We start from the raw sequence: 25299 nt of genomic DNA, 5'->3' as shown, positions 1-25299 counted from the left end.
TCTCACTCAAATGCCATACAACACAGTTGGAAAAATTCTAGACCTGGCAATCTATCATGCAGCCAGTGTTGTGGAATCTTTTGGAGCAGTATAAGGACTTGTTTGTGAGGCTTTCTAAAATGGTATCAGGAAATTTTTCTCTGATAGGCCACAAAATGCACTTTATTTAGTAATATGTGGATGCAAGCTATTTATATGAGTTTGAAAATCTCAGGAGGGAAAACAGACTATCTGAGGCTTTTTTTTTTTAACTAGAATTATTTAGATTTTCAGGCCAATAGAACTTTTTCTATTTCCGTGAAGCCTAGATTGATTCTGAGATTGCTGTACAAATCTGTTAATAATAATAAACATCTCATGCAACATTCAAGTTTCTATCTATGTGTGCTTACCTAACAAGGCGGAAAATTACTCTCTTTGATTACAGACTTATAACTCTGGAACATTTTGGTCATTTTATTTCTCTATGTCTTTAAAAAACTTTACATTTTTTCATGTAAGAGGTTCTTTCTCTTAATGTTGGTAAGAAAAGAATGAGAGATTAAACACTCTACTTCATTTGAAAAGAAAAGGAAGGAAAGTAAGAGCTAGAATTTGGTGGAAGGACCTAAATAAGTATGTGTCAGGGTTAATGTGGTGAAATAGGAAATATTGGAATGTTCATCCGTTCACTTCAGAAAATACTATAACTTGCCCTAAGAATACAGTTTCTAAAATAAAACATATTTTCAATTTCCCATAGTTTTTGAATTTCAAGCATAGGGACACTAATTAACCACTACTTTATGGTTAAGAAAACCAGCAAAGACCATGTGATTTATTAAATAAATAGCTACCTTTGAGAATTAGAATTAAAGCTAAACCTCATATTTTTTTAGATATTTCTAAATTTAATTTAACAATTAGTTATTCTAATAATTACTTTGTGAATAATCCAAGTAATTGTTATAAAGATTTTATATGATGCCTTCATTTTCAGTAGACAGTCTTTATTCCATGTCAGTGTGAGTCTACCATTATTTATGTCTTTCTATATAACTAGAGAGAGTTAGTAAGCCCTAATTTCTACTCTCCCCTTAAGGCATTTATTGCAACAGAACCTGGGATGGATGGCTGTGCTGGAATGATGTTGCTGCCGGAACAGAATCAATGCAGCACTGCCCAGATTACTTTCAGGACTTTGATCCTTCAGGTAAAAGCAGAAATTTATATACAAATATCCTTGACATCTATTTAATAAACCCTAGGTTAACTAAATTACTGTTTCCTTTTTTCCTTTTTAATTTTAAAGAAAAAGTTACAAAAATCTGTGATCAAGATGGAAACTGGTTTAGACATCCAGCAAGCAACAGAACATGGACAAATTATACCCAATGTAATGTTAACACACATGAGAAAGTGAAGGTAAGTAATAATTATAAATTCAGATTTAATTTACACTATTTTAAATTTAGTTGCCGATACAATATTGGAGAAAATTTAGCTAGTGTTCATTCCATTGTAAAGCCTTTTCATCATAAGAACAATGAACAAAAATATCTTCGTAGAAATAATTATTGATTTGGTCATTACACCAAGGAAGCAATCCTGCTAGGTAATTCAGTGTCTCAGTATTGGAGTTCAGAATTTTCCAAATTAAACATACTTTAAAAATGTAAGAAAAAAGAAAATTTTCATCTGTGGTGGGATTCCTATAATTACGGTCAGGAATTGTGCTCAAATAAACAAAATAAGCCCAGCGGGGTTTACACAGTTCCCTGACTGGCTATTAGGTCACCCTCACTGGCATTCCCACTTTTAACATCATACATTAAAGTCAAGGTTAGTCACAGTTTGTCTCAACAATAAAGCTTCGATACAAAGTGCCTGCATATATTTGCACGTGTGTGTATATTGAGGCAGTTTGTCACAGTGATTAAAGCTGAGTTCTGATTTCTGACTTCCTGCTTCTGCTCCTTACCAGCTGTGACCTTGGGCAAGCTGTAACCTCTCTCTGCCTCAGTCCCCTCCTGTGTAAAGTGAGGATACTAAACCCTTCCACAAGGTTTTCATAAGAATTGACTTAATACAAGGAAAATATTTAGAAAACTAACAAGCCTATAGTAAGCATTTGATAACTGCCAGCTATCATAATTATAAATCATGTATTCTTTGCTTACTCAGAGAAGGGTTTGAAGAGAATTATAAAAATACACAATAAAATGGTAAGTTACAATAGAATAAAGACAAAAATCAGAGAAAAAGTCAAAACCAAGATAAAAAATTTATTTGTACAGATCAGAGGTGCCTGTAAATTACTGTTCTGAGACTTGTTTTGGAGGCTCAAATTTGTCAAACGAAAAAAAAAAAAACCCAGTTAGGAAAGAAAGCCTTATCTGGCATTTAAGTCTAAAGAAACAAACAAAAATCTTCGATTTAAGGTGCACAAACTGATAGAGTGAAAATTGTCAATGTCCTCCAAAATGATAAATGTTGGTTTTCATATATTATACAACGTAGATCAAGAAATTTATTTCTTCATATGTTTAATATGTGACTCCTAATTTCTTAAATAAAAAGAGCAATTTATAAATTTTGATATCACTTGATAAATTTTCATAGATATTCTTCATTCCAGATGTATTCTAATACTCATTGGCTTGCAAACTAAATGGTAAGGCTATCAGATCACATGTTTTTAAAAATATAAGTTATTTTATTGATTTTGAGCTTACACACATGTAGAATTATAGTATTGATATGAGGCTTAATTTTTTTTTATCCATACAAATTACAGACTGCACTGAATTTGTTTTATCTGACTATAATTGGACATGGATTATCTATTGCATCACTGCTTATCTCACTTGGTATATTCTTTTATTTCAAGTAAGTACATGTAAAATTTTTTTTTAACTTACTGATTATCTTTGGTGAATGCAGTATCATGTGCATGTTTATCCACGTGCTGATAAAATTTATGAAATATAGATGATTTATAATGTTTAAAATAAATTGAATGTTTAAAATAATTAGAAATATGTTGACTTTATCTTGACTTTATAAAATGTAGAGAATCAGGAGATTGATAAAATATCTGAAGGCTAACTTTACAAAATGAGTATGCATATAAGAATGAAGTCATGCAGTAAAAAGGGAGCCAAAACGAATATGTAAACCTACCCTTATTTGCTTTGGAAACTGCCAAATATTATAGGCCTTCCTAATTAAATTTTCAACTTCTTGGTCAATTTTAGTATCAGTATACATGGTACATTATAAGAACTGGTATTTTGTGCAAAAAATAGCAATGACATTTCATATATATTATTAAAAATAATAATTTCAATATATTATGGTTAGGTTAATTTTTCTGGTTTGGGGGGGTCATTTTAAAAATAGTTTTAAAATTATATTTTGAAATTTACTTGAAGTTTATTCTTTTTTAGGGTGGAGGGAGAGTCAGCTCCAATTTCTTTCTTTTTAATTGAAATATAGTTGATTTACTATGTTTTAGATATAAAGCAAAGTGATTCAGTTATGTGTGTATATATATATATATACACACACACATATATATATTCTTTTTCAGATTCTTGTCCATTATAGGTTATTATGAAATATTAATATAGTTCCCTGTGCTATACAGTAGGACCTTGCTGTTTGTCTATTTCATATATATAGTAGTGTTATCTGTTAATCCCAAATTCCCAATTTATCTGCCTTCCTCCAATTTCTTGATTCAACCTATCAACTGTGATTTTTTTTAATTGACAGGAAACTAAATTCTAAAACTGCATAATTATCTTATGCATTAACATGGTCTTCATGATTTTGATCATCACCAGTAATTAAAGAATTCAGTGTAAAGAGAGAGTAGCTATATTTTATTGTATCTTCATCACCAGTGTCACTGCCATTGTCTCTCTCTTCCTCTCCTTCCTCCTCTTCTTCTTCCCTCTTCCCTCCTCCTCCCTCTCCCCCTGCCCCTCCTCCTTCTCCTTCTTCAACAATTATCTTGGAACATTAGCAGCTTCAGAACCAACTAAAGTAGTAGCTGCACATCAAAATAATCCAAATCCAGAAATTATTAGACACCTAGATGTTAGGCTCATTTGTAACTGGAGCACCAGCTTTTAGCCCACAGTTCAACAAATATTCAAAGTACATGAAATAATATACGAACCAACCAATGATTATTTTTCATGGGATCAAAATCACGGGATCTAGAGATTGCATCATTATTGCTGTTTTTGGAAACTTGCACTTTCTTAAGAATCTTCAATACGAGTTACTTTGGGGAATTTTTAAAAAACTTTTTGTTTTATATTGGATACAGCCAATTAACAATGTTGTGATAGTTTCAGATGCACAGCAAAGCAACTCAGCCATGCATATACATGTGTATCCATTCTCCCCCAAACTCCCCTCCCATTCAGGCTGCCACATAACATTGAGCATAGTTCCCTGTGCTATACAGTAGGTCCTTGTTGGTTATCCATTTTAAATATAGCAATCTGTACATGTAGGTCCCATACTCCCTAACTATTATTTTGGGGAATTTAAATGGCACTTTTGATTTATAACATTATCGAGGCACCATTAGAAACCGACTAAAAATATTCCACTCTGAATAAAGCTAATTCAACATTTGAGTACCTTTTAAAATGTGACTTTTTTTTTTTTTTTACTAAATTGTGTTAAAACATGCATCAAAATAAGTTGAAGAGACTCTTTATCCTAAAATATGGAAAACATTTCTTAAAGAATAAAATTTACTATACTATATTTTGTAACAAATTGCCAAAATGTTCTTGCTCAAAACAAACTGTCAATTCTCAGTCACTGCCTTTATAATTAGTTACATAATATCAGTTGCTTATATACAGTTTAATAAAACTTCATGTCTTTACTCTTGAATATACTCTTAGGTTATGTAAGATTTTTGAAATGAATATTTTGGAGTACGAAAAACTTCTTAGAACTAAATGATACAAGTAATTCCCTAAAATCTATGCAGTACTCTAGAACTCAGATTCTGAGTTCATTAAAATTACATATTACCACACATACAAACACAGAGAAGATTAATTTAAATGTAACTAATATCAGCTAAGAAGATTCTTTTTCTAACATGGAGACTTTTATGACCATGACTAAGTATAAAGTAGATCAGCCTCTACCCTAAAGGCATACAATAGAAATCATAAGAGTTATTTAAGACTATCTTAAAAAGCTTCTTGGAGAAAAGGTTATGTTTTAATATTTCTAACCTCAGGAAGAAGAATGCAACCATTAATTAAAAACAAACTAGTCTTGAGAACTGCACTTAAATCTGCAATATTTTTAAAAATTGAGAACAATTTAATTTTTTAAAATAAATTTTTAAATAAAGAAATATATACACCTATAATTCTAATACACTATTGGGCAATTTCATTTATTTTTCCAGTTTTATTTCATACTCATTTGTATTTACTCAGTTTTATTTGTAATGTACAAATTATTTTAACTATTTTTACAACTTAGCATTATATAATTCTTTCCCTGTCACTAAGAAGTTTTTAAAACAACCATTTAATTGGCTAATTGGCTATTTAATTGGCTAACTAATATTGCATTTAGTAAGTTGACAAAAGTTTACTAAATCATTCTTCTATTTTTGAAAATTAACGTTGCTTCCAGCTTTTCCTATTAATAAAATACACTGCAATGGACATTTTCAGCCATAACTTTCCCCATATTTTACACTATTTTTTTAGGCTACATTCCCAGACTTGTGATTTCTTGGTGAAAGGGTATTTATCTTTTTATGGCTCTGGAGATATATCATCTCAGAAGTATTTCAAAATCAACATGTTCAAAACAAATTCATACCATCTACCTTCTCCTAACCCAAAGCAGTTTTTCTTCCAGAGCGACCCATCTTTACAAATAACACCACCAGCAATCTAGTTGCATAAGCCATAGACTTAGGAGCAATCTTTGATACCGTCTCAGTTTTCCTATCATTCTCTCCTCATACTCTGTGGATAAAACCTCCTAACAGCCCTCCAATCTATCCATTTTGTTTCATCTCTCCTGCCACCACCACCAACCTAGTCTTATCTAGCCTCAGTAAGTCCACTTTCACCATCTTCATTCAATGCTAAAATCGCAGCCAGAATATTTTCAAAGATTTATATTAAATATAGATCTGATTTTGTCATCCCTTGCTTTAAAAATTTTAGACTTCCTATTATACTTTATATAAAATCAAAGTCATTAATGTATCCTATAATTGAATATTCTGTATAGTCTCTTCCCTGCTCCTCTAGTCTAGTTAAATGTAGTCATCTTTCAGATCTAAACCTTAGCATCATTTCCTCAGTGAAATCTCTGTGATTTTTTTATTGTAGTATTTCTGAAACTGCAACTAGTTTGTGTTGAATGTGGAATAAATTTTTAATTACCATTTAGGAGCCCACCATCTCTTCAGATTTAATACTAATACAGCTGAGACCCTTCAGATTAAATGATCTCTTTTTATTTTGCATGTAATAAGCCAAAATATTTAGACACATTAAATTTCTGAAGGACACAAAGTTAAATATAGCAATTATATTGCATGCCAAAATCAGTATTTAAAAAGACGACAAAGGGTGTTCTAGAATTCCAAGTCCTATGGCTCCAATCAAGTTTGAAATTTAAGGATATAAATAAAGTTCTAAACTAACTCCATAAAACCAAATGTAAAATTAACAGTTTCTTTATGAAAAAGCCATGATTTAACTGAGCAAATGCTTGCTGTGTACTAATGAGGCAATAGTGGGACTGCCAAGGGAAAACAATATTGCAAGCCAGACTATACATAAATGCAAAGTATCCAGTTTCAAAGCTCTAATTAGACCAGTCATTTACTCTGTCTACTATGGACTGACTTTGTAAGAGGAAAAGAGTATGTCATAGAACTGACTTATCAGGACAATGAAGAAATTAAAGAAAATAATATCTGCTGATCAGGGAGTGAAGGTACCAAAAATGTTAAGCCAAACAACAAAATAAACAGGGAACAGCAGATGACTTCAATAATCTGAAAGACTAAAATGGGAATAGAGTTTGTATAATAACACAGAGAGAAAAAATAGTTGGCTCAGTTAAAAACAATAAAAAACGCTAACAGGCAAACAAAATAGACTGAACCATCTGTTGACCAACTGATCTTTCTGTCACTCAAGATTTTCAGATATTAGGTGTCAACCTAGCAGGAATTTTGAAATAGGTGATTTCTATACTGGGTTCATAGCTGCACCTAATGATCTGTAATGCTACTTTCAAGCCCAAGTCTATAATTTAGGAAAGAAGATTAGAATGAAAGAGTTAATTTTTTAAAACAAAATATATAATTTCAATATCAGCAAAGTTAGCATTTGTGAAAGTATTTTGCAGGCTGAAAGCAATCTACACAGGTAAACTACATTTATTATTGATTAGGAATTGAAAGAAAATCTGGTTCAATATTTTTATATCTGCATTTACATATATTATATTTTAAAAAGCAAATGCTATTCAACCAATACAAGTAATTTTAAACTGAAGGGTTAAAATTTTAAACTTGAGAATTAATTTATTTTCTCTGTAGAAAAACACTTTTTAAAAAACTGAAATTGTGTATATACATGCTAAGTACTTTAGCTTTAAAGATATAATCTGTAGACCCATTTCTCATTTTAAAAAGAGACGCTAAAAATTTCATGTTGCCCCAAACATCATCTTCATGTTCAACATATTGATAGACCTTATTTTTTTCAGAAAAACAGGTTTTCTTTTTTTTAAATCAAAAATACTATATGCAATATATATATATAATGTATATATATATATGTTAATTACTAAAAATTTCAATGCTTTAGAAAAAAGATTTGTGACATGCTACATAGGCAAAACCTCATTAAAACAAATAAATATCTTGCCAATATATGGAAATTGGTTCTTGGCCTCTACATAAAAGAAAAATTAAGGTTTTTAACTAGTTGCATTGTTTATTTTTAGAGTTTATTCTGAAACTACAATTAACTATTCATTTTCTATAGTGAACTATAAAAAAGCTTTAATGGTGAGTTAGCATGATAGATATATACTTGATTTCAGGCACAAGTTAATTTTAATGGATAGTGTAATACAGTAATTAAAAACATGGGATATATGCAAATCTTGCCATCACCACTTACTAATAGTATGGACTTATCCTGATTTCTGTTTTTCAGTTAGCCTGTTTCTTTATAATGAGTCCTAACGTTTAAAATACTGGGCAGAGAAGACACACACAGTACCTGGCATGTAGCAAACTTTCAATATACAGTAAAAGGTACTAATTTTGTCTTTAGACAATATCAATCATGTAGGCACATAGACTACACTTACTTAGTCATCTAACATTATCCCTATATAAATAGTAATACAGGGCTTCCCTGGTGGCGCAGTGGTTGAGAGTCCACCTGCCAATGCAGGGGACACGGGTTCGTGCCCCGGTCCGGGAAGATCCCACATGCCGCGGAGCGGCTGGGCCCGTGAGCCATGGCCGCTGAGCCTGCGCGTCCGGAGCCTGTGCTCCACAACGGGAGGGGCCACAACAGTGAGAGGCCCGCGTACCGCAAAAAAAAAAAAAAAATAGTAATACAAAGTAAACAACAACAACAACAAAAGCCCCCAAAATTGCTGTGGAGCTACAAAGAGCTATGGGAAGACAGAGGAAAGAAAGACTCATTTTGACTCATAGAATTGTAAGATTCTTGAGGTGATAATCTCACTGAAATGAGTGTTGAATAAAGAGGGTAGAATTTTAACAGATAGAAATTGTAAGCCATGAAAACTGAAGAGATTATCTAGTTCAACACCTAATTTTACTTATATTCTAAGTAGTTAACTAAGTTATCTAGGGTTCCTCCCCATCTATGTACTTTCTGTTTGGCTTAGTAATTTTATTTGACTTTAGTTATCTTTTAAAAATGGAGAATTTGACCAGAAAGAAGCAAAGCTTCAAATTAATTTTTCTTTTTTATTATACATTCTCAGGCTTTATGAGAAACCTGGGTCAAGTTAGGCCCGGGTATACCATTCTAAATACTTTTTTATGTGTTAGACAGCCTTCACTACAGGTGAGTAGTTAAGAGTATGTTCTCTAAACAGGCACATCTTCTCTTAGATTCCACCTTCGTCAGCTACTTGCTGCATAGTATCGAGCAGCTTCTTTCATTTCTCTAATCCTCAATTTCACATCTTTAAAACACAGATTCTATTAGTATCTATATCATAGCTGAGATGATATATATGCATTGTTAAGTGGAGAGTCTCGTTTGGAAAACACTATTATTGGCATAGTTGTCACTCTTGCTCTTTCTTACTAGTCCATTAAAAGATTTTATATAAATATTTAGCCCTGACTGGCATATTTTAACAGTGGGCGCTTTTAAAACATAATTAACAGTGGGCTCTTTTAAAACATAATTAAAGAACACAGTTTCTAGTTTTATGTGTACCACATTTTTAAAGAAATTGTTATAACGTTCACATTATAAGAAAAATAAGTATACAATGAATGAAAAATTTTATAAAACAAAGTAGTAGTATAATTATATCAGGAAAAAATTGAGGTTAAGTAAATTAGTCAAAGATAATAAAACTTTTTTAATGCCCACAAGATACCACATAGCTTATTCAGTACTTGAATTTGTAGTCTTTGATTTTAAGGCACTTTTAATATATACTCCCAGAACTATCTACTAAAATAGGAAAAGCCACTATCAACCCAAAACAACTATCCACTAAAACAGGAAATAATGGAAAGAACAGCATAAATTCAGCTCCATGAGAGCAGGAATCATCACTGCTTGGTTCCTTTACACATTCCAGGGCTTAGCACATAACCTTGTGCATAGTAGGCACTTAATACATTTTTAAGGAATGAAGACATGAACTGACTTGGAAACTTATTTCTAGGACAGACTTTCCCATGACTTATCTGTGACCTTGGACAAGTCCCTTGAGTTTGTCTGGCCTTGGCTGTCTCCATCAACAAAGAAAGACATTAGAGTAAGACTCTTTACAATTCTAACCAGTAGAAGCAACTGTGTAAAATAACATAGCATACCCTGCAGCTAGATCCAAAGAAGACCAAGGCCATCTCAGAAAATGCTTAACTGAATGGTTAATGAAGCACGTTCATATAGTCAGGAGCAATAGAAATCTTAGCTTTCTTCCAACTAACCTGGAAACAATTCCTAGGAGAGCTGATGTTTCACATAAAATCATTGTGTGTACAAAAATCTATCAATATCTCCTTTCTGCTTCTGAACCCAGTTCCTCATACTGCAGTCATTCTTGCTTAGTCTAGGGTAGAGGCAACTATTTTTTTCATTTGTTAATTGAGTGAGGGTCACTGATCCATCCTAATAAAAACCAAGACCATACAAAAAGTTGATTTAGGGTACTGTTTGTTATTTTTTATTTAGAGAGAGAAAAGAAAAGTCTACTACTCATCCGTGCTTTAAATTAGAAGCAGAGAACACGAAACACTATTTACCAGATATACTTCAGTTTTATATTAGAGCCAATTAAGGAAAGAGAGTGGGAAATAAAAAGAAAGGGAACAGAAAGGGAGGGGAAGAGAGAGAGACAGAAATTTGGGATTTGCCAAGCCCTAAGAGGCAATGACTCTTACTCATAATGATCCTTGGAAAAACAAAGCAGAACCCTTTAGATAAAAAAAATAAATAAGCTTTACCAGAATTAATTATAAATTATATTTTAATTACTGTTTAAAATCTGAGAGCATAGCAAATCTTGCTCTTACTTTCAACCCAGACAAAAGGCTCCATATTCTTGCACATAAAAGAGCACACGTAACTTGCATGGGGAAGAAGGTAGTTCTTTTTTTTTAAACCATCTTAATTTTGCTGACATTTCAGACAGTGATTCTAAATAATTTTAAAGCCAAGTTGCATATTTACAACTATATAGAAGATGATATTTCTCGGTAGTCCTGAATAAAATTCAGCAAAACATCTATTTCTCAACTTAATAAAATGATCCTTTAATGCTTATATTTCTGCTTTTCAGGACAAGTGACACAAATTCTCACCTTTCTTTTTTTAAAATCATATTTGAAAATATTCAATCAATATTGTGAACCTTTCTCTCATTTCCAGTTTCTTCATATATCTCTTGAATTAGAACAAGTATGGCTTTCTTCTTTAAGCTATAACTATTCTCCTGAAAACTGTTCATGATTCAGTCTTTAAATTGGTTTCAAATAAAGCCAACTATTTAAAGAAATCCTACATTGAAACAGAGAATAGACAGTCTTATCTACAAATCATGTTCTGATGTCCCTGTATTTGCAAATCAGAGCTATCACTTAAATAAGTTGTTTAAAACCTGGCAAATCTGCACTGTCAGAAGTCTGACAATGGCTGAGTTCAGAAATAGTCACGTAGCGATCCTTGAATAACATACCTCTGAGTGCCTACCCAGGACCACCCTTGCTTTCTCCACTCTTGTAAGAGTGCATTCATTGTAAGTCTGTTGTGCACTACAGTTCTGAGATACATTCTATTCTATTGTATGTATTCTAGACTTTGTTCAGCTTAACACTGGATATTGTTAGTTATAGTTTTTCATATAATGTTTTATTAGAGCATACTCACTGAGTCTACTTCCAAATTAGTGAATTTAATCAATGTGCTGAAACATCCTTCCCTCTCAAATGAACGTGATGAGAGCTGAAAGCATACCTATTCAGGAATGCGAGTCTTGGCTGGAAAGCTTTTTAAATATGTCCACTGTAATTATATAATAAAAGCATTGCATTTCCACATTAGAGTATCAGATTTAAATCAGGACAAACTGGTGCAAGAAGTAATGGGTTTACTCTAACAAAATCCAGTTCCTCTATAATGTTCCTCTATAATAATATAATAAAGTTCCTCTATAATGTAATTGCTATTACTGGTTTATGGAGAAGAGTCCCAAGTATGGAAATATAACTGAATTAAAGAATTTGGACTTATTTTAAATAGTAAATTTATTATTTAAACTATAACTAAATGTTAAAGATTACATATTTATGTTGATTTTTCTAATAAATATGCAACTTCTTTATAAGTGTATTTATAACATATATTTAAATGTAAATACTATTTAAGCATAACTGAATTTTCATGGGAACAAAATGACAAATTATTTTAATAATGCTAATGATCCGCTGCTTGGTGTAAAAACTATACAGTTATTAGAATGGATTAAAATTTTGTAATTTGAAATAGATAACACAAATAATATAACATCTTTCTTCCCCAAATCATAATATGTTTTGCAATCTGGTTTCCTACTCTTGCAGACATAGTTTATTTTCCTAGACCATACCCACTGATATGACTATATATGAGGAGAAAGCAAAGCAAAGTAAACCCTCCCAACTGTAGCATCTTTTTAGTAGTTAGGAAAAACAAAACCCAAGAATGACTGGATATTACATTGCTAACATTTGCTGATGGAACATTAAGATGTAACGTAAGAGTAAGAGCTGCAGAATCAAAAAGTCATTTAGTAAGTTATGTTCTTTGAATTTAATTTTCCTCATTTAGTATGGAAAAAAAAACAGTGTAGAGTTTTGCCTTATGCTTTATTCACATTGTCTGTCCTTCTTGCCCCTCAAAAACCTTAAGCTTTAACTTTTAAAAAAAAAGTTCGACACAGGATGCTCTCTCTGCTTGAAATGCTTTCCTTCCCTATCTTCTCCTGTTTCAGTTCTATCTGGAGTATTCCCCTCACTCTTGCCACAGTCTTTGCCTATCTCCTAATTCTATTTTAACTTCTAAAAAGCATATAACACTATGTAGAATTACTTTATGTAATATATGTGTCTATTTACCCTCCACTGTCCCATGAGTAACATGAGATCAGGATCTTGCTCTGTGTTGTTCACAACTGTTTCCCCAGTATCTAGAAACAGTGAACAATATATTATTATGCATCAAAAATAGTTATAAGTGACTAAATGAATATTAAAGGAGACAAAAGCCTTATTATTGATACTTTATTAAAAACTTAAACGTTCAAATTCAAAAGATCACTTAATAGGATTGTGACCTGGAGCAGCTTACCTCAATTTTATTAAAGGATAATGATATTTCAAGGGGTTGTTAAATGAGATAATGAATGTGGAGTACTTATCTCTGCACCTGGGATATTGTAAAGCCTCAATATCATGGTGTATGCTATTATTATGAATTTTATCTCTAAAAGGGTTGTTTTTCGGTTTTGCTTTTTGGGATTTTTTTTTTTTAAGAGCATAAGAATCACAGGCATTCAGAAAGCCAGACTATTTCTTCTCTAGTTTTCTGCCCATTAGGAGACCAAGAAGCACACTTGCACTGGGGCAATTCATACATGAGAGCAAACCATTTGGCCACATAAAATGAGCAGGTCTCTTCCTTATGCAGCCTGTATTTATATGTAATATTAAATGAGCAACTTTGAAAGGCATGGGCAGTGGAGGAGAGAGCATGATAGAGGAAGGGCAACCATTTCCTCTCTAGCAGGACTTGACTGAGCACCTTGGTTGAAACACTCTTAGACTCTTTCTAATCTGGCTGAATGGATCACCAGCAGCCTCCAAAAGAGAGCTAATGCTAGAGGTTATGTCTACTTTGTGTCATATAACCAGGTGATTCCATCAACTCAAAGTTCCATTGCCAGTAGACAAAAGATAGCCATACTGCTTATTCTTTTAATACATTTATTGCTTTCTGCCTGTTGTTTTTGGCAGTGTTCCTATTGGCACAGGCTTTCCTTTCGGATACATGATTTGTGTTTTCTTGTGGAAAAAGCTGAGCATTTGGAAATTAAATTAGATAAACTAGCATAAGGAAGTAGTACACTGTAGAGTGGGCTATTCTTTTATTGCTTGTATTTCCTCCTTCCATGACTAGTTTTGCTCAGGATTAGTACTGAGGAAAGTAATTTGGAAATTTCGACCTCATGTCAAAACCAAATGGGAATCAAAGGCAAGTATTTTGTCTATACTGTGGCAGAACTTTGAATATGGAGCAGCATAATACCTGGCATCAGCATGATAAGGAAAGTGGAAATTTACAGACAACTCCTTGAGAAGATAATTTAGGTTGCTTGATCTATTGCCCTTCATCACATGGAAATTATCTTTCTGATGCTGAATTCTTGTGTTTTGTAACAAAAAGATGACAATATATCATTGCGTTACTTAAAACATGGGCAGTTTTATATTACTGACACGAACCTTGATGCTATTTTATTGTTTGTGAGAGAAAACCATTAGAGAATTTGATTAAAATTAACCGCATGAAAACTATGTTAAAAATAATAGTTAACTTGGAATGTTCACTATAGGTTAGATATTACGCTTAGCACTAGACATGATTTAACTCATTGAACCTTCCAGCCAATCCTATGAAGTACTATTGTTATCCCTATATTACAGAAAAGGAAATTGAAACTGAGGATTAGAGTTTTTAAATAACTTGTCCAAAGTCACACTTTCAGTAGGTGGCACAAAAAGAGAATTGAAAGGCATGGTTACATTACACATGGAATGTAATTGTTTTGCTGCCACACTTATGCCAACTGCCTCTATTACTCTGCTTGTCAAAATTGCATATTGAAATAGTGTTCTAAAATAATTATATGTAGAGAATATGAAACGGAAACAATCCAGACCCACAAACCACATTTTCTATTCTATGGTTATGCTAGGATAACATTTAAAGAAAGCAGACAGAGATTTTTGTAAAACATTCTATAAGCCTATAAAACAATTTTTAAAATATTTTGAATAAATAGTCACATTAAAGAATTTAGGATAGGTTAAATTGGTTGCAGATTAACATTTGAAAAAATAGCAAAATATTTTAGTATTTCATTTAAGCAAACCAGTGTGTTTACCAAGTACATATTTTGGTTTTCATTTTCAAGTTTATTTTATTTGGCTTAATGTACTTATACGTATTAATGAATATGTTTAAAAGAAAACAGTACTCATCACTAGAAAAATCTGAACCATTTTTACCACTAGACATTGAGAAAAAACATGTTAGATGGCATCTGTCTACATTTAAGTTACACAGAACCTGGAGGAAAAAATCGAAGAAACCAAAACTATAGTCTAGTATTGTAGAGAGTAGGACTTATTTTACACAACACAAACTGAAATGATTTGGCAGTGGTTCAGTATGTTACAACGATATAGACAGCTAAACAGGATATCAGGGTTCCTAATGCAGAAGTATATGGTTTGAGTCATATATGGTAGATTATATATGTTGACCATACTACTTGGATAATTTTGTGTAACACTCAAAATAAGCTTCATGTGTCTATTGAAATGATTTCATGTGTCCTCTTAAGTATTTGTTTGGTTTTGGTATTCAAAAATTCATTTACCATAGAATTTCACTCTATCATTTCAAAATTTTGCCCATAATATGGCATTGTTTGGGTCTAAAAGAGGGAAATATGGTATATTCTTTTATCACATAGTAAGAGAATAAGAAACCATTTTTTTGGTGACTGTAGTCACAATAATTACATCTTTAGAAGAGAATAGACACCAGCAGCTCATTTTTTTTTTTAACATCTTTATTGGAGTATAATTGCTTTACAATGGTGTGTTAGTTTCTGCTATATAACAAAGTGAATCAGCTATACGTGTACATATATGCTATCTATTTTACATTTGGTAGTGTATATATGTCAATGCTACTCTCTCACTTTACCCAGCTTACCCTTCCCCCTCCCCGTGTCCTCAAGTCCATTCTCTACATCCAGCAGCTCATTTTTAAGTCTTTAACTTTCAAGCAAGATTGAGGTGGGAGCAGAGTCATTAGAAAAGAGGGGATTCTCAGAGGAACAGAAATACAGACTATCATAGAGAAGAGAAGGAAGTTTAAATGAACATAAGGAAAATTAAACTGGTTTTTCAACTAACTAGTTGGCATTTTATTTTACGTATTTTCAATCTTTTCACATGTGAATACTATAAATATCAACAGTTATTATATAAATGCTGTTTGTTTTAGGTTCCTCAGTTCATATCTTTCAGCTCTTACTTCTATAATGAATTGCTATTTTTGAAAGCCTTCTTCAATGTTTGTTTTCCTGCATTCCAATTTACTCTTTACAAATATTTCTGACTTGCTCTGTAAGCAAACCCTCCTAGTCTTTTGGTCATAATTTGAAAAATATGAAATTTTGTTTATGTATATATGTCTTAACCAATGGACCTGGATATAAGTGTGTTCAGTAGAAAAGGGCAAAACAACCCAGTTAAGGAAAACATTTTATTTTTTTTCCCATGATGGTAGCTGAGTTATCTAAATTCTGTTACTAAAAAAGGGCATGGGTGTTTTATAATTGCATGGATAAGCAGTTTTTCCCTAAACAATAGTTGACACTCCATAGGCACAGGGTAAGCCCAAGACAGGCATTTTAAAATAAGACCATGTTGACAAATTTTATGTGTTCATAATTTTCAACACAGAAGAGTGATAAATTACGAGAAATAAACTACACATAATATGTATAAATGATTTGAAAAGAGTATTTTTTATTAGACCTTTCCTCATATTCATTAATTCTCTTCAGTCTCAGTAAACACAAGCACTCGTGTCACTGCTGTGGCATTTTATCAAAAATAGAGCCATCTTTGCCTCAATATTGACTTCAGTTAAAGAGCAGAACTCATGATACTCCTTAATTCAAAAACTTTCAAAGATTCTTCTTCTCTATAGAGTATCATTTTTACACTGTTCCTTGATCCCTGCCTGCTTCTCACTACTGTCATGCACTGCAAAGTCAAGTCAAGTTAAAGACTCTCTAATATGAAAATACTAGCAACTCTCAGCTGTTTCTATTTTGATGGACTCCATCTGGACTTCACAACTGTTGGTATATGACTGTCTCACACACAATGATTGATCTGAGGGCCGTCTTGTTCATGAAGCCTTTCAAAGACGTTTCCCTGATAGCATCTACTTCTGTGAAAGGCATGTATTGAAATTCCATAAATTTTGATTTGGATTGGATTCACTTTCAGATCCTTTAAAATACTAGAGCTATATACAGGATCACAGACCTTTAGCTGCAAGAAATTTCAGAGACAATATAGCCTAAACTTTGCATTTTAAATATAGAAAACCTTGGCATCCCAGCCTAACTATAATATCCTGGGCACATATTCTATTTAAAATAAGGTGATATAGTGATAAAACTAGGTTAAAATCTCAAAGTTTCCAAAGTAGAAGTCATTGATTTGAGTTATATAAGGCAGATTATCTAGGTTGATCATATTAATTGTATAACTGTGTAAAACCCAAAATGAGCTTTTAACTCTTTGTAATGAAATGATTCCTCATGTCTTCCTACATATGTTTTGTTTTGATATTAAGTGTTCAGTTTCAAATGGATTCCTTTATATTATTTTAAAACTTTACCCATAATAAGCCATTGAATAATGCTTCATAGAAGAGGTAGTACTTGAATTGGTCTTTGATCATGGGTAAGGCAGTCATATACAATCTTGTAGAGCAGATGTGGATTCAATCTGAAGACCAGCATTACTTGTCACGAATGACATCTGCTCCTGAAATCTATTTCTATATGAACTCCATTTAGGCAGTTTTAAAATTTTGTTTTACACATGAGGACCTTCAGTAAAAGGAGGTAATATTTTTATATCTTATGCATGCCTGGGCCAATTGGAAAGAAATTCAGTGAAGCTGAGCAAACCTCATTGGTTGCTAAATCTATATTTTTATCAACTCATTTCTTCTAAATACAATGTTATTTTTCTCATGATTGGTCTACATAATCACCACTACCACATAGGAGCTATATAAACAGAACAACCATAAATAACCATAAACAGGCTATATAAATAGAACAGCCTATGTGGTATAATGAAAAGACCATTATCTATGTGAGAATCTGATGACAAATCCAAAGTTTTCAAATTAATTAGCTGCAGATTTTTTGATCAATTATCTATTTTCACTGAATTTCAGTTTCTACATCTTCAGAATGAATTAGAATATTAATCATGATGAGAGATTAAGGGAAGAAATTTATGTAGAGGCCTTGTACAGACAAATTTCCTTTCCTTATATATGTTTACCTGTACTGAAGCAACTCATGTGTCTCTATGCTTTAAGGAATTATAGATTTTCCCCAATTAAAATTTTATCATGAGTGAATCTTGGGGAGAAAAAATAATTCTTCCAAATTTGGAGCAGCTGCTATGAATTGTGAATGTATCTTATTTGAATGATTATTAATACAAAATGTGGAAACATTTTATGATGTCAGCACACTTTGGTTTCTCTTGCCTTTCAGGAGCCTAAGTTGCCAAAGAATTACCTTGCACAAAAATTTGTTCTTCTCTTTCGTTTGTAACTCTATTGTAATAATCATTCATCTCACTGCAGTGGCCAACAACCAGCCCTTAGTGGCCACAAATCCTGTAAGTAAAATGAAGTTTAGGTTCAAGGGGTTAGTGGGGAAGAAATAGGAGAGGTGGGGGGCAGGGGTAGATACATGTATATGTGTGTAATTAAGTACTAATATATGTATATTTTATGTCTGCCATATAAAGAGTATGTATATGTAGCTATATTCCAATTTAGAAAGGTAAATATATCTCAATATTCCCCAAGTTATAAACATTGAATAACAAAAGGAAGGGTAATTTCTTTGTTTCAGTTACCTATATATGTTAAATGTCTTCACCTCATTTATGGTTAGAGTCTTACTGCTGGTGGGACATAACATTTCCTCAATCGAATTTTAAAAAAATCAAGCAAAGCAACTAACTGTGCAGTTAGAGAAAGGCAGCACGTGAAAATGGAAAATTTAATTTAAATTATATGTTTGGTATCAGGCTGACTTTAAAGAGTTAATAAAACCAGGGAAAATGAATTATGCCTATATAATATTGAACTTTATCAACATAAAATTTTTCAAGTGCTCTACCAAATCCTAACTGTCTCAGCAAATATTTGTAAATTGTTCCCTTACAATCCCTTTGGAAGCACAGGTTTTAGGATAAATATAAAAAGATACACAAAAAAGCACAGAGACTATCACAATACAAAAGCTATATTTTAAAAATATAACCTGACATTTACAATACAATTTTATATATTTTATGCAAGTTATATGCATATGTAAGCTATATTTAAATTAAAATATCTCCATAAATAGCAAGCATATATTTGAGATTTTTTAATTGCCTGCTTTTATATTTGTAGTATTTATAATACAGTTTTGGATGTAGATTTGGGAAGGGTGTGTATATATGATATATAAAATAGTTTTTATATAAAAGATTAAGGTTAAGATTATAAAAGATTAAGTTCTGGTTACTGAAATCGGGGAAGGGAAGGAATTTTCACTTAATTGTTCAATAAACTATACTCTCATATGTGTTTTATGTGTGCTTTTAGGGTAATTTCCAAAATTCTAAAATTCCCTGCGTTGTTTGCACATATGCATCTGGATGCTTAATCTTGTATATGTTCCACTCTAAAGTCACTGGGTGAGGAAACACTGGGGTATAATTAGCAATATAAAAAATTGGCAAATATCCTGCCATTTTAGAGTGCATTTCTCTAGAGCAAGGAAAGTCGGAGTTTTGTCATGAAGCTTCAGAGAAAGAGACTCTAAATCTTACATTTATATACATGTGATACTGTTTATCACATAAATTGCAAAATGTAGTAGTTACTTTTAATGTATTCTTGGAAAATTTATTGTCTGTTTATATTGCCAATGCCATCATAAAAATATTTTTCTAAAGCATGCTTTAAGTTCTTTTTATCATAATAATTTATAGATTAAATTTTTAATGAAATCAGGAGTTGGAAGCCCAATTAGATATATGTATCTAAAAACTATACAGATAAAATTTTGAAGCTGAAGCCTATCATTTCTATATAACATAGTTAAATAACTCAGCTTTATTTTTGAGAGAACTTTTTAATATAATGTTTGACATCAATGTACAATATTTAAAATTTAATATCATACATTCTGCAGATGTATTTAATAAAAGAGTAGTTTTATAAATATCCTCAGTCAGAAGGCATTATGTATGGTCGAGAAAACAAAATTTTGTTCAGGATGTAGCTTTGATTGATGTTGTATGAATTAGCAAATCATTTAACTTCTCCAGTACTCAGTTTTTTATCTATAAAGTATGTGGCTAGTGATAAATCATGCCTCATGGAATTATCTCAGGGATTACATAAAACAATACATATTAAAATATTTTTAAGCTAATTTATATGCCAATGTTATTACTACTATTCTATGATAATACAATATTTATTTTCTAGTGCATTTAATTTCCAGTTTTCCTTTTAGTGAAAAAGATATTTATTTCAAAAACAGTGATAATTGCCACTAAATATTTGAGTTCCAGTCTGGAAACTGGAGCTGATGGGAGTTAATTGGAGAGCTTTAAATTTATTCCACTTGTTAAGGGGTAAATATCTCTTTTACTCCTTTGTATTTTCTTTACCCAATATTTAAACCTCTCTCTTCCTGTCTCTTTGAGAAAGTGAGACCTCAGGAAAAGAGGAAGGAAAACCATAACTTGTTTTTCTTTTTACCTACATGAAACCCTCAAACCCCGTATTTAAATAAAACAAAGAATGGGCTCATTAGATTATTATTTAATAAGTATCTGCACTGGTAGCACACGATATGCAAGACTTCCTAAGTATTTGGCACTTTTCATGAACTGCTTTTAAAATTATTAAGATTTTTCCAGCAGAATGCAACAATCAAGGAGTTCATGATGACATGGTTAAAATAGATGTAAATTCATTCATGTGCAAAACTTTGATACTTGTAATTACACAATAACTAAAACAATATTAAGAAAATACACATCCACTAAATGTAGTAAATTCGGCATTCACACATTTCCTGGGAGGTGTATCATTTTAAATCTCTGAAGTCAGTGGCTAAATACTTTAGAGGCACCATTAGATGGGGATGAAGACTGGCTTTTATAAATCTGAATCATTAGTAGGAAAGATTTTGTGTAGAGGAGAGAAAATTCTGTGTTTCTGTATAACTAAGCTAAACTAGAATATTGCTTTACACGTACATTTATAAACAACTAAATATGGATTGCTTTCTGGGAATTCCCTGGTGGTCCAGTGGTTAGGACTCCGTGCTTCCACTGCCAGGGCCCAGGTTCAATCCCTGGTCGGGGACCTAAGATCCCCCAAGCCACATGGCACAGCCAAAACATATATATATATATATACACATACACACACACACACACACACACACACACATATACATACATATATCTATATATCTATATCTAATATATATATCTTTCTTTCCTCATAGGTTAGCTGTAAAGTGTTCCAATTCATTCATCTTTACCTGATGGGCTGTAACTACTTTTGGATGCTTTGTGAAGGCATTTACCTACACACACTTATTGTGGTGGCTGTGTTTGCAGAGAAGCAGCACTTGATGTGGTATTATTTTCTTGGCTGGGGTAAGTGCCATCATGCATATCTACTGACTCATCTTTTAAGAAAACTTTTGGAGGATGCAGAGTTCCTTTGTAATAAAAATATTCTTATTATTAATCATTTTTTAAACAATATCAAGTGATTAACCTTTGCTCATTGTTGTAAATTAAAATATTTAAAGTACCACTGACTCACTGTTTTCGGTAACCACAGGTCAATTAATAATACAATTTTTTTCTATTTAATATTCCAGTGTATATTTTGGCCAAATATGTAGTGACTAAAACAATAGAATTAGAATCATAAATTAGGGATCTATTCTGAATCTCCTTTTTCCTCATGTGCCAAATGAGGGCATTGGGCTTAACCAGCTTTGAAGTTAAAAAATGATTGTTTAAAAAAATTGTTATTTTATTTTAAGAGTAGAGGCAACAGTAACTGAATATATTAAGACAGCCAAAAAAATCTGCTTTTTCCACACAATCTCCTGACGTGATATTATTCACAAAGCAAAAAATAATACACTTCTAGCATATTTTTAAAAAATAACCAGAATGATACAAAACATAAAATGCTGAAAATGAATTCATTGTACATGAATTCAAAAGGACTAGTTTCCAGAAACATAACTGAAATGATACTTATCTATCTATCCATCTACCTATTTATCCAGTCAGATAATAGATGTAGATATAGAGAGGTATGTACACACACACTATATATTTTTTTACTGAAATAAATATTGTTCCTATTGGTTGTTTGATATTATTGATAATAAAAGTGTCATATATATATTTTCCAAGTGAGTCCAATTTTTGCTCAATTATATGTATGTATGTGTTGAGGCTATTAGTACACTCAGGTTACCTTTATAAAATATACCTTCATTTTACATTTGAAAGATCTGATTTAGAATGCTAAGAACATGCAAACTTTCTGATATATAAGCCATCTCTCTCTCCCTTCTCTTCTTCTTCACATAGTCAGTCTCAACTTCTTCCCACATCTGATTGGTCAGTTCCATCTTATGGAAGATATGTGGATGCTGAATTTCTTCTAAGCTTTTGAGCCCAGGCAGCACATTTATGAACTTAGGTCTGAAGTCCACTGATTCAAAATGGCTCAGATTAGAAGAAACTGTACACACACACACACACAAGCCTGAAGACAGATACCTAATACTTCATCACATTTACTGTATGAGTAGACAGATAATATTTACATCAGAAGCACACAGTGACCAGCTATTTTTGCTCCTAGAGTATCTCTGAGTTTCATATTTCATGACATATTTTAGGAATTCCATCTACAGAGAAAGATGCCTATTTATTTTCTTTTTGTTTGACATTTACAGGATTTCCACTGATTCCTGCTTGTATACATGCTGTTGCCAGAAGCTTATATTACAATGACAAGTAAGATAATCTCTCTTTTTGATTTCAATTGGAAATAATTACAATGAAAATCTTCAACATAATTTCCCTGCTTTTTCCCTTAGCTGCTGGATCAGTTCTGATACCCATCTCCTCTACATTATCCATGGCCCAATTTGTGCTGCTTTATTGGTACGTAATTAAAATGCTCCTTTTTTCATCATTGTTCATAGTTCAACTTTATTTCCTGAAACATCTGGCCTATGGTATCCTTCAGGATCTCAGTAGACATAGATGGCATACTCACAGTGTTTGATTGAAGAGGGTTAAAGGAAGGTGTTATATTTGAAGTGTTGGCAGGAAGAGGAAAGGAACTAATTCATAAGGGATGGTGAGGCACCAGGCACCAACAGTGGGAAGCTGTTATCATGGATAGACTTTAAGAGAGGGTTGGGTGAGTGCTAGGAGGGGTAGCCCAACAAGAGGTCTGGCCTTGGGTAGAGGAACACAGCTACTGTCAAAACCACAGCCTGACAGGGAAAAAGGAGAAAGAAATACTCAAACTTCTCTCTTTTCCCATGCTCTGATCTCTTGGATCCTCCCATTGGCCAAATGCAGCAAATGCCAAGGGTAAAAAAGCCTTGTGATGATGCAGTCCTCAGACCTGCCTCAGAGCCTGCTGGGGCGCAGAGCAGAGAAGGGCAGAGGATGGATCTAGTGAGTGGGGATGGCAAACAGGAAAAACCACACACCTGTGATGGTAATAAGACTAATATCCCCATAAAGAAAAGACTTTAATTTGGAAAAAGAAAGTATTGCTTAAACTGTTGTTTTATCATAATGATCAGCACTTAATCCAAGTTCACGAATTGGACATTTTTAAGTGTGGTTGCAGGAAAACAGAAGTCAAATTCAGTGCTTTTATTACATTGTTTCAATGGGGAAATAAATTAATCTAAATTAACATGCTTTCTCTCATAGAGCATTAGAGACCAGATTGCAATTACAGTCTTTAAGACTGTAACTATAGCTGATATTTGATTATATATAAAAAGATGAAGGGGGCACATTTCTCAGCCAAAATTCAAAGCTTCCTAACCTTTCTTTTCAGATCCTTTTTTTAGAGAAATATTCTATTATTTTACTACATTTTCTAGCTGCAATTTAGTATGTGGTTATGTTAGAACACTATTCAAGCCATTCTCAAGTGTATCACTGTTATTTTCAAAAGTTTGCCATAATTAAGAGGGTAAATTTTAGAAGCTGATTGCCTGGGTTTGAATTCTTCTACCTCTTATTTGCTATGTGACCTTATGCAATTAAACTCATCACTCTGGGCCTCAAGTCCCTTATTTGCAAAACAGAGAATGTAATTACAGATACTTTTAATTTTTTTTAACAAGAAATTAAATGAGTTAATACATAAAGAGTGCTTAGCCTGGCATGTATAAATCATGGAGCAAGTGTCAAATTTCTGGTTTGTGCTTGGCTACACAAGACAGCCAGTTCAAAAAATCAACACATGAAATTTATTATTATATCTCATGGAAATTTTCATGTACCTTAGTGCAGACTTTATGAAAATTTCAGAGGCAGAAGCATTTCCTTCCCTTGCTACTTGCACATACTAGGAACATGTATAACACATTGTTTAAGCTGTATCCTGAGAAGTCCTAGCTTTGTATTCTTGGAAAGAACCAGCATTGAAACCTAGCTCTACCATTGCTGGTTGTGTTTCTCAGGGCAAGTTCTGTTTTGTTTTGTTTTGAGCCTCTCTATGCCTTTGTTTTCTCATCTATGACTATGCAGTAATAAGAATAAATACCTCATAGGGTGTTGTAAGGATTGAGATGTATCCTGTTAAGCAATTAACACAGTGCCTAGAATATAATAAACTCTCAAAAAATGCTTTTAAAAGATTCTTCACTTATAATTTCTACATGATACCATGATTCTGTTTTGAGGAAAATACAAAGAAATTAAGATTCTTTTTTTGGGCCATCCAGAAGCTTACAGAACAAATACAAGGCAAAATTTTATTATAAGAGATCTGGCTCTAGAGAGGGGTATGTGATTCAGAGTCCTAAATCAGAGAGGTTCAGGAAATAAGTAAAAGCACCTAACAAATGAAAAATATAACAGCAATTAACACAATCCTTGGAAGAGTCTGTCCACAACAACTTTGGGATGGTGCAGTTAGGATAAAATATCACATAGGAATATAGCCCATCAAGCTGCTCAGTAAGAAAGGAAGTGAAAATCCACATTATTTGCAGAAAGCTTTTTCCATTTTTCTGGCCTAACCAAAGATTAGGAGCCTATTTTTCTAACAGGGTAATATGATCTGTCCTTGTTTAAGCTCTAGGGCTCCTCACTGGTCC

General features: G+C 32.5%; 1 protein-coding gene across 8 annotated transcripts in view; it reads left to right on the top strand.

Annotated features, from left to right (window-relative positions):
* The window catches only part of CALCRL (calcitonin receptor like receptor), a 106881-nt gene that overhangs the window by 65573 nt on the left and 16009 nt on the right, over positions 1-25299 (top strand). For all 8 annotated transcript variants that reach the window (XM_049712247.1, XM_033400253.2, XM_004276919.3 and 5 more), the window contains 7 exons: positions 1082-1192; positions 1292-1404; positions 2777-2868; positions 18382-18508; positions 21415-21568; positions 22900-22960; positions 23044-23110. In XM_049712247.1, coding sequence (XP_049568204.1) covers positions 1082-1192; positions 1292-1404; positions 2777-2868; positions 18382-18508; positions 21415-21568; positions 22900-22960; positions 23044-23110 — 725 coding nt within the window. The remainder of the gene's footprint in view (positions 1-1081; positions 1193-1291; positions 1405-2776; positions 2869-18381; positions 18509-21414; positions 21569-22899; positions 22961-23043; positions 23111-25299) is intronic.

The sequence above is a fragment of the Orcinus orca genome, chromosome 7 (assembly GCF_937001465.1).
Source record: "Orcinus orca chromosome 7, mOrcOrc1.1, whole genome shotgun sequence".
NCBI classification, from domain to species: domain Eukaryota; kingdom Metazoa; phylum Chordata; class Mammalia; order Artiodactyla; family Delphinidae; genus Orcinus; species Orcinus orca.
Note: the sequence above shows the minus strand (reverse complement) of the source record. Positions and strands in the feature narration are given on the sequence as shown.